This window comes from Chanos chanos, chromosome 9 (assembly GCF_902362185.1).
Source record: "Chanos chanos chromosome 9, fChaCha1.1, whole genome shotgun sequence".
In the NCBI taxonomy this organism is placed as follows: Eukaryota; Metazoa; Chordata; class Actinopteri; order Gonorynchiformes; family Chanidae; genus Chanos; species Chanos chanos.
The window spans coordinates 798,317-812,754 of NC_044503.1; the positions used below are offsets into that span (position 1 = coordinate 798,317).

Here is a 14,438-nt window from a genome sequence, read left to right on the forward strand (position 1 = left end):
TTTACAGGGTGTCAGACTCCACAGGGCAGGTGACACTGCAGAGACACTGGTCGCTGAGGTTCAGAAAAACGCACCCCCTGTTTGATCACACAAACATAAATACGTTCCCCACACAGGGCTTACGATTCGAAATATTGCGATACAGTGAGCAAAGCAATATATTGCGATTTTCTAAATCTAATTTTAGATCCACTCGTTTAACGTTAGCCGTCTGCTGTTCCGTTAGCCGTACATCAGAATGGGGTCTTGCTAAGTGTGCTCTCAGATTCACTGTGTTACCCGAGTATTTGATTTTGGCAAACGGCACAGCTCCTGTCGATCTCCTTAGTGCCTTCTTTACTGTGGAAGCTAAAATGAGGCCACACTTCAACTCTGTACGCCGCGGGAGTCGCTCTATCAGCCATCGGTGGTAACGTTAGAATTAGCAAACCTAATGCTAATGCTAACGTTAGTGGTGCGCCCTTACTACTTCCTGTCTCAGTTTACGTTGTTATGTTGAAGTGGAAGAGTCAAATGGGTGAAGACAGATTACAACACTGCTATCCTCTGGTCGGGGCTTTAAACATCACACGAAATGAACCACTGTCTGCCACGAATCTTTGCATGGAAACTATTAATTAAAAATCGATACAGTGAGAATCGACACAGTATCACAAAACATGATATCGTGATACTCCAGTGTATCGATATTTTCTTATTCCCCTACTCATTACTGACTTTTCCCCTGTCTCATTTCTATCTGATCTTCATATACTAAATTCTGTATGTCCAAACAACCACTTTGTAAACTCACTATCACCCAGATTCAGCAGTGGGTTTCATACCGATATAAGGAAAACTTTAAGGCCCTGGTCCTCTGTGTCCATGGCCGTGATGCGGATGCTCTTCTCACTGGCTTTGTCCACCTGCATCTGAGTCCACAGCTTAGTGTTCAGGATGAGACGCAGACTGCCCTGAGTCCTCATCACTATAGCAACAAACACAGAGACAGACACCTGTCATCACCATAGCAACACACGCTGAGAGTGAGTTCTCCTCACAACACAGAGAGACAAGGGGAGAGAGAGAGAGAGAGAGAGAGTTTGCATCACTACAGTAACACACACTGAGAGAATTCTCATCACTATAGCAACACGCACCGTGAGAGAGATCATGCACCATGTAAAGTTTGTATGGTGTATGGGAGATGTATTGATCAAACTGATGAATGTCATATTCCATCGAATAGTTTTTATGATGTACATAATTGCTCAACATGACCTGCTCAGTTTAACGGTTCGTAATTGGTTGAGCGAGAGTCGTCACCTGTTCCTGTGACCTGATTGGCTGAGGGGCGGGACGTGTGAGGGAGCGAGGACTTAAGAACAGTGAGAAGAACGCGTGTAGGGACTACAAGTTTCAGCTATGAGGGAAAAGTTGTTTGTTTGTTTGTGAGTTTTTATGATGTGCTTTTCAAGGCCATATGAGATGTCTCTGTAAGGCATCAAACACACGAGGAAAGGTATTCGGCAAGATGCAACCGGTTGACGTGTTTTCACGTGTGTCAGGAGCAACTGAACGTTGGTGAACAAGCCGTCACCTCGCGCCTGTGGAGAGACGATCGTCCCGCCGTCCTCCACCTGTCCACCGACGAAGATCCAGACAGCGCTCCGAACGACCTCTGTTAAAGTCTGTGATCTCCTCAGGCGACGTGGAACGGTACAGGAGCCAACAGATAGTGCTCCATGTGACGGGGGAAGCCTGTTAGCTCCACTCGCTCCGTGGGAGCGCTTGCCTCAGACGGGCTCCTGTGAGTTTCTTCATGTTTTGCTCTGTTAGAGCGAAAGGGACGGCTGTTTTTTGGCCACCTCAGCCTCACATAACGTCTCAGGTTAAGTCTGAGGTTCTTCTCATTTCTTTTATCGTTCGTTTCTCTGTCGGCTGGTGCGGGAGTGTGTGGGGGGGGGGGGGGGGGGGGGCACCGACTTAAAAGTTAAGTGTGAATCTCACTAAGTGTTTTGTAATGGTTTTCAGTTTGTCAGTTTGTTATGTGTAGTTTCAACAAAGCCAGGTGAACTGACGGCAGGCTATAGAAGTGTAGGACTCTTTATAAACCACCCCGAAAACCTGCTTGGTTTTTATTTGTTTGTTTGTTTTTATTTTCTTTTTTTATGTTTTTACTTCTCTATCTATCTATTTAGTTATTTGTTTGATTCAATTTAATTAATTTATCCATTTGTTAATTCTTTCCTGGAGAAAATATTTTAGAAGTCACATTGATTTGTTTATTTTAAATATTACCTTTAATAAATTATTCTGGTGAATTCTATGATGTATATCTGAGAATGAACTCCACAGTTACTAGAAACTAGACTAGTAACGAAAACCAGAAGTATCTGTGTTAGTCTGTGTTATCCAATCTGGACTGGAGTGTGTGTGTGTGAGTGTGTTACCTGATCTGGACTGGAGCATGTGTGAGTGAGTGAGTGAGTGAGTGTGTGTGTGTGTGTGTGTGTGTGTGAGTGTGTGTGTTACCCAGTCCAGTTTGGACTGGAGTGTGTGTGTGTGTGTGTGAGTGTGTGTGTTACCAAGTCTGGACTGGAGTGTGTGTGTGTGAGTGTGTGTGTTACCCAGTCTGGACTGGAGTGTGTGTGTGTGTGTGTGAGTGTGTGTGTTACCCAGTCTGGACTGGAGAGTGTGTGTGTGTGTGTGTGTTACCCAGTCTGGACTGGAGTGTGTGTGTGTGTGTGTGTGTGTGTGTTACCCAGTCTGGACTGGAGTGTGTGTGTGTGAGTGTGTGTGTGTGTTACCCAGTCTGAACTGAAGTGTGTGTGTGTGAGTGTGTGTGTGTGTTACCCAGTCTGAACTGAAGTGTGTGTGTGTGAGTGTGTGTGTGTGTTACCCAGTCTGAACTGAAGTGTGTGTGTGTGAGTGTGTGTGTGTGTTACCCAGTCTGAACTGAAGTGTGTGTGTGTGAGTGTGTGTGTGTGTGTGTGTGTGTGTGTGTGAGTGTGTGTGTTACCCAGTCTGGACTGGAGTGTGTGTGTGTTACCCAGTCTGTATTGGAGTGTGTGTGTGTTACCCGGTCTGGACTGGAGTGTGTGTGTTTGTGTGTGTGTGACCCAGTCTGGACTGGAGTGTGTGTGTGTGTTACCCAGTCTGGACTGGAGTGTGTGTGTGTGTGTGTGTGACCCAGTCTGGACTGGAGTGTGTGTGTGTGTGTGTGTTACCCAGTCTGGACTGGAGTGTGTGTGTGTGTGTGTGTTACCCAGTCTGGACTGGAGTGTGCCGTCCTCTGTGGAGGCCATGTCGTTGAGTCTGAGGAGTCCACGGCCTCTCTCCACCCAGGACTGAGAGCTCTTCTCAAAGACAAACAGCTTACACTGCATCTGCACCACAGCGCCACGCAGAGAAACACACACACACACACACACACACACACACACACAACACCACAGAGAAACACACACGCACACAGCGCCAGACAGAGAAACACACACACACACACACACACACAACACCACACAGAGAAACACACACGCACACACACACACACACACAACACCACACAGAGAAACACACACGCACACACACACACACACACAACACCACACAGAGAAACACACACGCACACACACACACACACACACAACACCACACAGAGAAACACACACGCACACACACACACACACAACACCACACAGAGAAACACACACGCACACACACACACACACAACACCACACAGAGAAACACACACGCACACAGCGCCACGCAGAGAAACACACACACACACGCACGCACACACACAACACCACACAGAGAAACACACACGCACACAGCGCCAGACAGAGAAACACACACACACACGCACGCACACACACAACACCACACAGAGAAACACACACGCACACACACACACACACACAACACCACACAGAGAAACACACACGCACACAGCGCCACACAGAGAAACACACACACACACGCACGCACACACAACAGAGAAACACACATTCAGTCCAACCCCCGTATCCCATCACTCAGTGCAGATAAACCAAAAGAGAGGATGTGTTCTTCTGTTCTGTTCTGTTCTGTTCTGTTCTCATACCTGCAGTACGTTTCTCTCCGATTCTTCTCCGGTTCTCACCTCCACTTTGTCCAGTAAACATCTCTTGGCTGTGGCTTTAGTGTAAGCTGCTGCTGATTCTTCTAAAGACTCTGTCACACCGACATCTACAGGACACAACCAGACCTCAGCCCAGGATTAACACAACCAGACCTCAGCCCAGGATTAACACAACCAGACCTCAGCCCAGGATTAACACAACCAGACCTCAGCACAGGATTAACACAGCCACAACTCAACTCAGGATTAACACAGCCAGATGACGACAGAGGGCCACACATTACTGAGGACTCAGGGGACATACTGATACAAACTCAATAACTCCCAAACTAAAGAGCATTCACGCCTAATACACAGATCCAGTTCTGCTGAACACACAGATCCAAATCAAACCACTAAACTACTGTATGTGTGTGTGTGTGTGCGCTGTTTAGTGCTCTTCCTCTGTGTCTCTCCTCTGCCTTTAATCACAAACACTTCAGCAGGACAGTGTCACAGAGCTCCAGGCCTGGACGGGCTCCGGGCCCAACCTGCAGGGCCAGCGTCTGTCTGAGCCTCTGAGGAAACCGGAGAGGGACGGTGACCACGCCGCTCTGCCCCAGACTACAACTCTGACCCCCGTCCCCGTGATGCAGGAGAAAGAGAAGGAGGCCCGTGACGCAGGAGAAAGAGGAGGAGGCCCGTGACGCAGGAGAAAGAGGAGGTGGAGATGAAGAGAGAGAAGGGTACCTTTCTCAGAGGTGGCGTTCTGGGCTGACGAGCCATCGCTGCACGCTGCAGTCCCGCCCACTGGTTCCCGACTGTTTTCTGGGGAGGACTCGCTGCATTTGGGTGGACTCTGCGCACATGAGCGACACCGACAATAAATCTGTTCACCGCCATCCCGTTACTTTAACCCTGATGACCAGTCTTTCCTGTCTTATTAGTGGCAAAACAATGATATTGCCATAGTTACTAGCTTTTCCCCAAACTGCAGCAAAATCAGGAGAATGCAGACGACAACACGCTAGACCCCTGTTTGGGTGTACACAGTTTCTAAACCCTGCCTGGTAACCACGGAAACTAGCACACAGAGCTAGTAACTCAGGAAACTACCTATAAGAGCTGTGATCCACTGTCTGAGTTTTACAGATTTAGAAACTAAATTCAGCACTGGTCCAGGAAATCGGGACAGGGACGTGGATGAAACCCTGCTCTTGGCACATGGAGGTTTAAGGGTGTGTGGAGAAACATACTGTTGTTTTAAATATCAACTCTCACCAGAACACGATCAGACATGTTCTGACCAAACACGAACTTGGAGCCCGCGTCGGCAGCGTTGACTGATTTCTGTGAGCTGTAAAAAAAAAAAAAAAAAGAAAGAAAACCAGAGGTTTTGCCGGAGGACAAGATGTATGGAAGAACCCTCTCCACCTCATTACTTATTGTTTATATACTGTAAAAAGTAATTACAGAATGACCTGTTATTGTTTATATACTGTATATAGTAATTACAGAATGACCTGTTATTGTTTATATACTGTAAAAAGTAATAACAGAATGACCTGTTATTGTTTATTATTGTTTATATACTGTAAAAAGTAATAACAGAATGACCTGTTATTGTTTATATACTGTAAAAAGTAATTACAGAATGACCTGTTATTGTTTATATACTGTAAAAAGTAATTACAGAATGACCTGTTATTGTTTATATACTGTAAATAGTAACTACAGAATGACCTGTTATTGTTTATATACTGTAAAAAGTAATTACAGAATGACCTGTTATTGTTTATATACTGTAAAAAGTAATTACAGAATGACCTGTTATTGTTTATATACTGTAAAAAGTAATTACAGAATGACCTGTTATTGTTTATATACTGTAAATAGTAACTACAGAATGACCTGTTATTGTTTATATACTGTAAAAAGTAATTACAGAATGACCTGTTATTGTTTATATACTGTAAAAAGTAATTACAGAATGACCTGTTATTGTTTATATACTGTAAAAAAGTAATAACAGAATGACCTGTTATTGTTTATATACTGTAAAAAGTAATAACAGAATGACCTGTTATTGTTTATATACTGTAAAAAGTAATTACAGAATGACCTGTTATTGTTTATATACTGTAAAAAGTAATTTGTTTCTCCAGAGTTGGATTCCACAGATGGAGAAATTCTTCCCTTGTTTTCTGATTCACATCTGTCATCCACCTGTATTAGAAAGGTGGGAACAGGGGGGAGAGAGAGAGAGAGAGGGAGAGAGAGCGAGAGAGAGGGAGAGAGAGCGAGAGAGAGGGAGAGAGAGAGCGAGAGAGAGGGAGAGGGTGAGAGAGGGAGAGAGAGAGAACAGTCAGTGTCCCTGAAGGCAGTTCTGAACAGCACATTTTGCACGTATGTAAGAGCCACCGTCCCATCCAACAATAATAACAGAGGAGAGACGAGTGCGGCATCAGAATTCTCCCCTCTAAATGAGACATACAAATTAAAACAAACCCGCATAAACCAGATAAACAGAAAAACTAAACCCGCATAAACAAGACGAACAGAAAAACTAAACCCGCATGAATGTGACGAACAGGTAAAGAGCACTTCTCTGAGGTTTTTAAGGAGAACCACAGGAGTACGGCGCTAAACCCACCTTGACTCTGTCTTTGATGTTCTGCCCGAATACGAAAGAGGAGTTCAGGCTGAGAGACTGTCCCTCCGTTTTCTCCTCTGTTTTCCCATCCTGGTCCTTCCGTTGTCTGCTAACCTGTCCACAGAGCCAAGCGTTTCTCAGTGCAGGACACATCACTCTATAACTGCACAGTCTTTCCCTACACTACACACACTCACACACACACTCACACTCACACTCACACTCACACTCACACACACACACACACACACACACTCACACAGACCACACACAGACAGTGAGCCGACCCGAACAAACCAGGACAGGAGCAATGCATCGCCGAGAATGACAAGAATGAAGAGGACTGATCTCCGTCAAAAACAACGTTTCAACAACAGTCCATTTATCATCTATTTCAGTCCATTTATCATCTATTTCAGTCTCGGCAAAGAACTGAAGAAATAGCCCATGTTCTTCTCTCCACCATTTCATTCCACAGCAGTGTTAAACTGCGTTTAGACCAAACACGACGTGAAATTTACGAGCGACGCAAATGCACGAAAAGTCAGTGGCGGGAGGTGAATGGGCGGGGTTAATCGTGGCGAAACTGCGAGGGAATGCCAAATGGACGAAATGAGCGTTCGCTGGAGTTAAAAAATGTTCAACTCGAGCGCAAAATTTTGCCCGGCAAAAGCCAATGACCTTCAAGTAGGGCTAGAAGCCACGCCCCCTTTCCAAAAAACCTCTTCAGTCAGGCTGGGGGACAAGCTGATCACGGCGCCGTGTTGTCTACCAAGCGGCAGCTCCGGCGTAATCCAAAATGCTTTGCTGTGACGTGCCGCGAAATTCGCTCGTTCATTTGCCAAGCAAGCGATCAAACCCACGCAAGGAAATCACATTCGCTCCACGTTCGGTTAAAACGCGGCTTTAGTGCGCGTGTGTGTGCGCGTGTGTGTGTGTGTGCGTGTGCGCGTGTGTGTGCGCGTGTGTGTGCGTGCGCGTGTGTGCGTGCGCGTGTGTGTGTGCGTGTGCGCGTGTGTGTGCGCGTGTGTGTGCGCGTGTGTGTGTGCGTGTGTGTGCTCGCGTGTGTGTGCGTGCGCGTGTGTGTGCGCACTCACCGGGGACTTGGTGTTCTCCTGTGAGATGCTCTCAGTGTTGTCTGACAGCCCCTCTGACACCTTCACTCCATTTGTACCATTATTCCCACCTACATTTCAATGAGAAAAAGACAAATGTTATTGACTAGAAAAAATGTAACAGTGGTTGGTTTTATACGAAGCATTATTTTGGGATCATGTTTTGCCTTCTTTGACTGAACATAAACTAAATATTACATTGATTTTATTTTGTTCAGATCTCTTATTATGAACTCGTGCATGCGCTCACTGCACAGGCTGAAGGTCTTGGTGGGCGGGGCTTGAAGGACAGCTGGGCGGAGAACACTGCGCTGCTGTTCCTTTGGTTTCTGACTGGGCACGCCTGTAAACCAACCAATCAGGTGATCAGTTAAACTGCAAGTGTATCCAACCACGACACTGATTATATAGCACTAACAGTTCTCGCCATCTGTTTACACGGAACAGCAGGTCAGGGGAGAAGACACTGACCTCTCTAAATGTAATTACCATGGTTGTCCCCATATACATATATGCATGTGTGAAATTAACTTTTGCCGTTTTTGGTGAAATTCAGAGAGAAAGTCACACACACACTGCGGTGCCATTTACAGCCTATCACATAAACTGTGCGGAGAGGTGTGGACGCACGATTGGTATACAGACATATACAGCATTTCACCTTTATAGTCCCCAGCATTGACTAATCAAAGGTCAAAGCACTGAGATTAATAAGAGATTACAGCACTGACATTAATGAGAGTTTACAGTGCCAACATTAATAACAGATTATATAACTGAGATTAAAAAGAGATTATAGCACTGAGATTAATAAGAGATTACAGCACTGGGATAACTAAGAGTTTATGGTACTGATATTAATAAAAGAATGCAGCACTGGGATTAATAAAAGATAACAGATTACAGAGATTACAGCAAAACAGGGATTAATAAAAGATTCCAGCACTGAGATTACAGAGAGATTAAAACATCTGACAGAGGGACAGGGATCTGATGAAATTCAGGAGAGATCAAGGGCACAGTCACACAAACCTACCTGCACTCGGTGCCTGGCCGTGGATCAGGGTTGGAGGCTTCAGTCGAAACCCGACTGTCTTTTCCTCTATAACAGACAACAGCGGAAGAGAGACAACAAGAGACAATAAACAACATTTAAACGTGACAGGCCCTAACTCTGTCCATGCCACACTGAGGCTAACAGTAAAAGCTTTCACTGAAAAGTGTCACGTGTATTTCAGAGGCTCATTTAGTAAGGTGTGGTAAAACCTCTCAGTACCTCACCTGGCTCTGAGTCCGAGTTTCCTGTCGGAGACTGGCTGAAACCGGACACCATGAAAACGTTCTTGGAGACTACACGCAAAAAACAAGGAGACGCAGTTAAAATGAGCATCATTACAGACTTGGTCAGAGCGAAAAGCTCGGTCTGAGTGTGAGGTGGGCGTTACCAGAGTGAGACGGGGGGAACGCGGACGTTCTCTCCCTCTTCGCTGCCGGACAGTAACCGCCGTCCTCCTTGTCCGAGTCTGAAACAAACACGGTCATCACAGCTGTCACTGACTCCACAGACAGAGCGTGGTTTTAGTACAGGGTGTAGCTTTAGCACAGGGTGTGGTTTTAGTATAAGGTGTGGTTTCAGTACAGGGTGTAGCTTTAGTACAGGGTGTAGCTTTAGTGCAGGGTGCACTTAGTATAGGGTGTAGCCAAGTCATCTCTAACCTTCTCCATCCTCAGCACTGGATCCATCTGCCGACCTCTGAAACAAAATAAACTCTCTCTGTAATTCTCTTTACTGGAACGAGCAAAATCACAGCATTTACCAACTCTACATACACGCAGAGCTGGGGGGGGGTGAAGTCCAGAGCCGTGTGTGTCATATGGGACTTACCTTCTGAGCTTTGTCCTTCTGGAACACAAATACTGGGGGCGCTATAGCAGGTTTCTCTGCAAAATACAAATAAGAATATTCAACAAGAACTCTCTCTGACAGTGGGTTTGGTAATGACTCTCTCTCTCCCTAACAGTGACATTGGTATTGACTTACCCACCCTGACAGTGGGTTTGGTAATGACTCTCTCTCCCTAACAGTGACATCGGTATTGACTCACTCACTCTGACAGTGGGTTTGGTAATGACTCTCTCTCCCTAACAGTGACATTGGTATTGACTCACTCACTCTGACAGTGGGTTTGGTAATGACCCTCTCTCCCTAACAGTGACACTGGTATTGACTCACTCACTCTGACAGTGGGTTTGGTAATGACCCTCTCTCCCTAACAGTGACATTGGTATTGACTCACCCACCATGACAGTGGGTTTGGTAATGACTCTCTCTCTCCCTAACAGTGACATTGGTATTGACTCACCCACCATGACAGTGGGTTTGGTAATGACTCTCTCTCCCTAACAGTGACATTGGTATTGACTCACTCACTCTGACAGTGAGTTTGGTAATGACTCTCTCTCCCTCACAGTGACATTGGTATTGACTCACTCACTCTGACAGTGGGTTTGGTAATGACCCTCTCTCCCTAACAGTGACACTGGTATTGACTCACTCACTCTGACAGTGGGTTTGGTAATGACTCTCTCTCCCTAACAGTGACATTGGTATTGACTCACCCACCATGACAGTGGGTTTGGTAATGACTCTCTCTCTCCCTAACAGTGACATTGGTATTGACTCACTCACTCTGACAGTGGGTTTGGTAATGACTCTCTCTCCCTAACAGTGACATTGGTATTGACTCACTCACTCTGACAGTGGGTTTGGTAATGACCCTCTCTCCCTAACAGTGACACTGGTATTGACTCACTCACTCTGACAGTGGGTTTGGTAATGACTCTCTCTCCCTAACAGTGACATTGGTATTGACTCACTCACTCTGACAGTGGGTTTGGTAATGACCCTCTCTCCCTAACAGTGACACTGGTATTGACTCACTCACTCTGACAGTGGGTTTGGTAATGACTCTCTCTCCCTAACAGTGACATTGGTATTGACTCACCCACCATGACAGTGGGTTTGGTAATGACTCTCTCTCTCCCTAACAGTGACATTGGTATTGACTCACTCACTCTGACAGTGGGTTTGGTAATGACTCTCTCTCCCCAACAGTGACATTGGTATTGACTCACTCACTCTGACAGTGGGTTTGGTAATGACCCTCTCTCCCTAACAGTGACACTGGTATTGACTCACTCACTCTGACAGTGGGTTTGGTAATGACTCTCTCTCCCTAACAGTGACATTGGTATTGACTCACTCACTCTGACAGTGGGTTTGGTAATGACTCTCTCTCCCTAACAGTGACATTGGTATTGACTCACTCACTCTGACAGTGGGTTTGGTAATGACCCTCTCTCCCTAACAGTGACACTGGTATTGACTCACTCACTCTGACAGTGGGTTTGGTAATGACTCTCTCTCCCTAACAGTGACATTGGTATTGACTCACCCACCATGACAGTGGGTTTGGTAATGACTCTCTCTCTCCCTAACAGTGACATTGGTATTGACTCACTCACTCTGACAGTGGGTTTGGTAATGACTCTCTCTCCCCAACAGTGACATTGGTATTGACTCACTCACTCTGACAGTGGGTTTGGTAATGACCCTCTCTCCCTAACAGTGACACTGGTATTGACTCACTCACTCTGACAGTGGGTTTGGTTATTAAAAGCTGTGAGTCTAAATGTGGTGTGAGCGTGACTTGTCAATCTACATTCAGAGCCTGCGTCAGAGAGATGAACATCATGTCACCCATACACCATCCACATCAGTTACTGTGCTGAGAACAGCACATTCACAGAACCTTCTAGATCTTGGTCCACTAGGCATCCAAACACGCATGTGTACAAACAGAAACACACGCGATGCATGTGTGTTTAAAAGATGATCTAAGCCCCTGAAGAGAAATCACGGCTGCTCTCACACACCCAGCTGATATTTTTAGTAGCTTGCTCTCGTCTCAGAGATGTGTGTGTGTGTGTGTGTGTGTGAGTGTGTGTGTGTGTGTGCGTGTGTCTGTGTGTGTGTGTGTGTGTGTGTGTGTCTGTGTGTCTGTGTGTGTGTGTGTTCTTTCAGCATGCATGAGCAGCTCCATCATCGGCTCACATTTCTATGTTTCATGCACATGATGTGACAAGACCTGTTTAAGCCGTTAAAGCCGCTCTGTGTGTGTGTGCGTGTGTGTGTGTGTCTGTGTGTTACAGGAACACACATAGAGCACGTTTCACACTGATCAGGAGAGGATGGGCAGTAGGACAGGTGTCTGCTCAGACGGATTAACAGTCAGACTAAGGACAGACACCTGGTTCAACCTGGAACCTCTGACACACTCAACAACACTGACACACTCAACACGTCTGACACCCTCAACACAACTGTCCTCTGCACACTCAACCACTCACCACCCAACTGAGCACAGGACTAACTCATATTTCTGTGGGATGTACCATGCAGCAGAACAGAATGTTGTTATCTCAGCTGCTCTGATACCAGAGGAAGGAAGGAAACAGACAAAAGATAAAAAACTTAATCTAATCTGAAAACAAAGTCTAATCTGAAAACAAAGTCTAATCTGTAAATGCATGTAGATGTGTAATGTCTTATCATGGCACTGGACTGAACTACAAAACATTAAAAAAATCTTTTGAGTTCACACTTCATAACATGCGATTTAAGATTAAGACAAAACACTGAAATGTTCCTAACGTCTCAGTTGCTTATCTTCTGAAGTACAGATTTGCGGTCAAGTTTTCACTTTCAACGGGAAATTTCCTAATTATTCTCCATCATCTCACTCAGAGCAGCACATAGTCAAAGCGTCTGTCTCATAATGGTCTACATGCTCTGTCTAAAGGGAAATATATGTCGCGCAGTGTTCTCTGTTAGAGATTTCTCATCTTTACGGGACGTACGTCGTCTCGATCTACAACATATTAACTATACATTCTTACATATTTTACAGAAACATTCATGTCCTTTACAAAATTTACAGAACTAACTCCTGACATGATCTCAGTCTGGTCTGAACTCACCGTCTTCTTCCATCATGCTGAAACTCTAATCCAGACCTCAGGATTAAACGTGGTCAAGCGCCGCAGTCATACTCCTGCCAAAATATCAACAGAGCACTGAGATCCAAGTGAGTAGACAGTGATAGTTAAAACAAAACAGCGCCTGTCCGCCGCTACTACGTACTATAAAGTGGATCAATTCATGCGACTCAAATCAAAACAGAAAAGACATCTATCTTAAAGTTAATAGGTCGACGTTAGATAGCTGTGATTTCACATCAATTGTTTCATTTCAGTTTAACATGTAGGTATCTACGGTGAAGTTCATGATTCCAAAACACGCAACTTCTTTAAAAATCAACTGCTATCAGAATTCGGAGGAACAAAAAGAATAGTCATGCGACGGAATATTCATGATGTTTTGAAATCACAGTCCGTAATGCGTCTGATAATTAAATCTCCGATTAGACCAATACCTCTAACCGTCAACTGTGTTGACCGATGACCAGCCAGCCAGTTGGGTAACGCTTATTTATTATTTTATTCTGAACTACTGATATAAAATTATGGCAGACACAGCGAGGGGAAGTGTTTGACAGCTATTTAAAATGATAGAACCCGGATAACTAACTGACATTAACTTGAACGGGACCAAATGTATAACTGACGTTCAAAGCACACATCTCCTCCCACCCCCCTCTCTCCTCTCGCAAAAATATTATTATTAGCCAGAGAGCCAGGCCGAGCGCCTGTGATGTACTACAGTTAAAGCCCCGATGAGCTAAATTTAAAGCAACACAAGAACTGCACATGTATAATAACGTGTCGATATTCAGTCGTTCTATTAGCCTCAGTAATGTGGTTAAAAATATGTAATTCTGACATAAGGAAATCCCCTCCGCACAGAATTGCCTTACCTTCGTTTGCCAAATCCGCCATTTCTCTTTCTTAGTTATACCCACAATGCCCCGCGATAGAGACATGCGTGTTCCAGCAAGGGACATAGGTTTTTCTTTTAATTCCCCCAACACTGTTTGATATTTTAATTTCATTGTCACGCTGTAGACTAAGGTTATTGTTTACGAGTGATGTCACCTCTTAGGAGGAAAAAATAGATGACCGGATTCCAGTGCAAGATATGCGTTCATATAACAGCACGTCCACTAGATGGGGTTATTGTACATGTTTATATTTGATATGATTCAAAACAGCGACTGAGTGAAGGGACTCGCAGGCAACATTCGTTTTCTCTGAGCAAATGATTATTGAAAGGGAAAAGCATGATCAATGGATGAACGTTAACGCCATCAACACCTCTATGGTTAAAAACCATGAGGCAGTTCAGGTCAGACAGCGTTTATGCTTTAACAGCCCTCACAGAAGTCGTCTGTATTACGTCCCCCTTCTCCAGGGCTGAGCGTTTGTCCAGATTTGCCGGCGAGGTTTTTGAAAACGGAAAGCATGCGGCTTCACTAGCGATTTGACTCCATAATATCACCAAGTAGAGAAGCGAAATTCGTACATCACCGAGAATCTGATGGAGAACACAGCGAGAAATCATCGTTT

At 45.1% G+C, this 14,438-nt stretch overlaps 1 protein-coding gene across 1 annotated transcript in view; it reads right to left on the minus strand.

The window, feature by feature from the left end:
• The window catches only part of ranbp3a (RAN binding protein 3a), an 18,759-nt gene extending 4,948 nt beyond the window's left edge, over nucleotides 1–13,811 (minus strand). Inside the window, exons 1-15 of the mRNA XM_030784455.1 lie at nucleotides 13,790–13,811; nucleotides 9,739–9,794; nucleotides 9,570–9,606; nucleotides 9,299–9,376; nucleotides 9,135–9,203; nucleotides 8,890–8,955; nucleotides 8,104–8,196; nucleotides 7,836–7,924; nucleotides 6,739–6,852; nucleotides 6,208–6,311; nucleotides 5,367–5,442; nucleotides 4,836–4,944; nucleotides 4,089–4,213; nucleotides 3,248–3,368; nucleotides 825–967 (exon numbers count right to left, since the gene is read on the minus strand). Of these exons, the coding sequence (XP_030640315.1) occupies nucleotides 825–967; nucleotides 3,248–3,368; nucleotides 4,089–4,213; nucleotides 4,836–4,944; nucleotides 5,367–5,442; nucleotides 6,208–6,311; nucleotides 6,739–6,852; nucleotides 7,836–7,924; nucleotides 8,104–8,196; nucleotides 8,890–8,955; nucleotides 9,135–9,203; nucleotides 9,299–9,376; nucleotides 9,570–9,606; nucleotides 9,739–9,794; nucleotides 13,790–13,811 (1,302 nt within the window). The remainder of the gene's footprint in view (nucleotides 1–824; nucleotides 968–3,247; nucleotides 3,369–4,088; nucleotides 4,214–4,835; nucleotides 4,945–5,366; nucleotides 5,443–6,207; nucleotides 6,312–6,738; nucleotides 6,853–7,835; nucleotides 7,925–8,103; nucleotides 8,197–8,889; nucleotides 8,956–9,134; nucleotides 9,204–9,298; nucleotides 9,377–9,569; nucleotides 9,607–9,738; nucleotides 9,795–13,789) is intronic.
• Nucleotides 13,812–14,438: the final 627 nt, after the last annotated feature.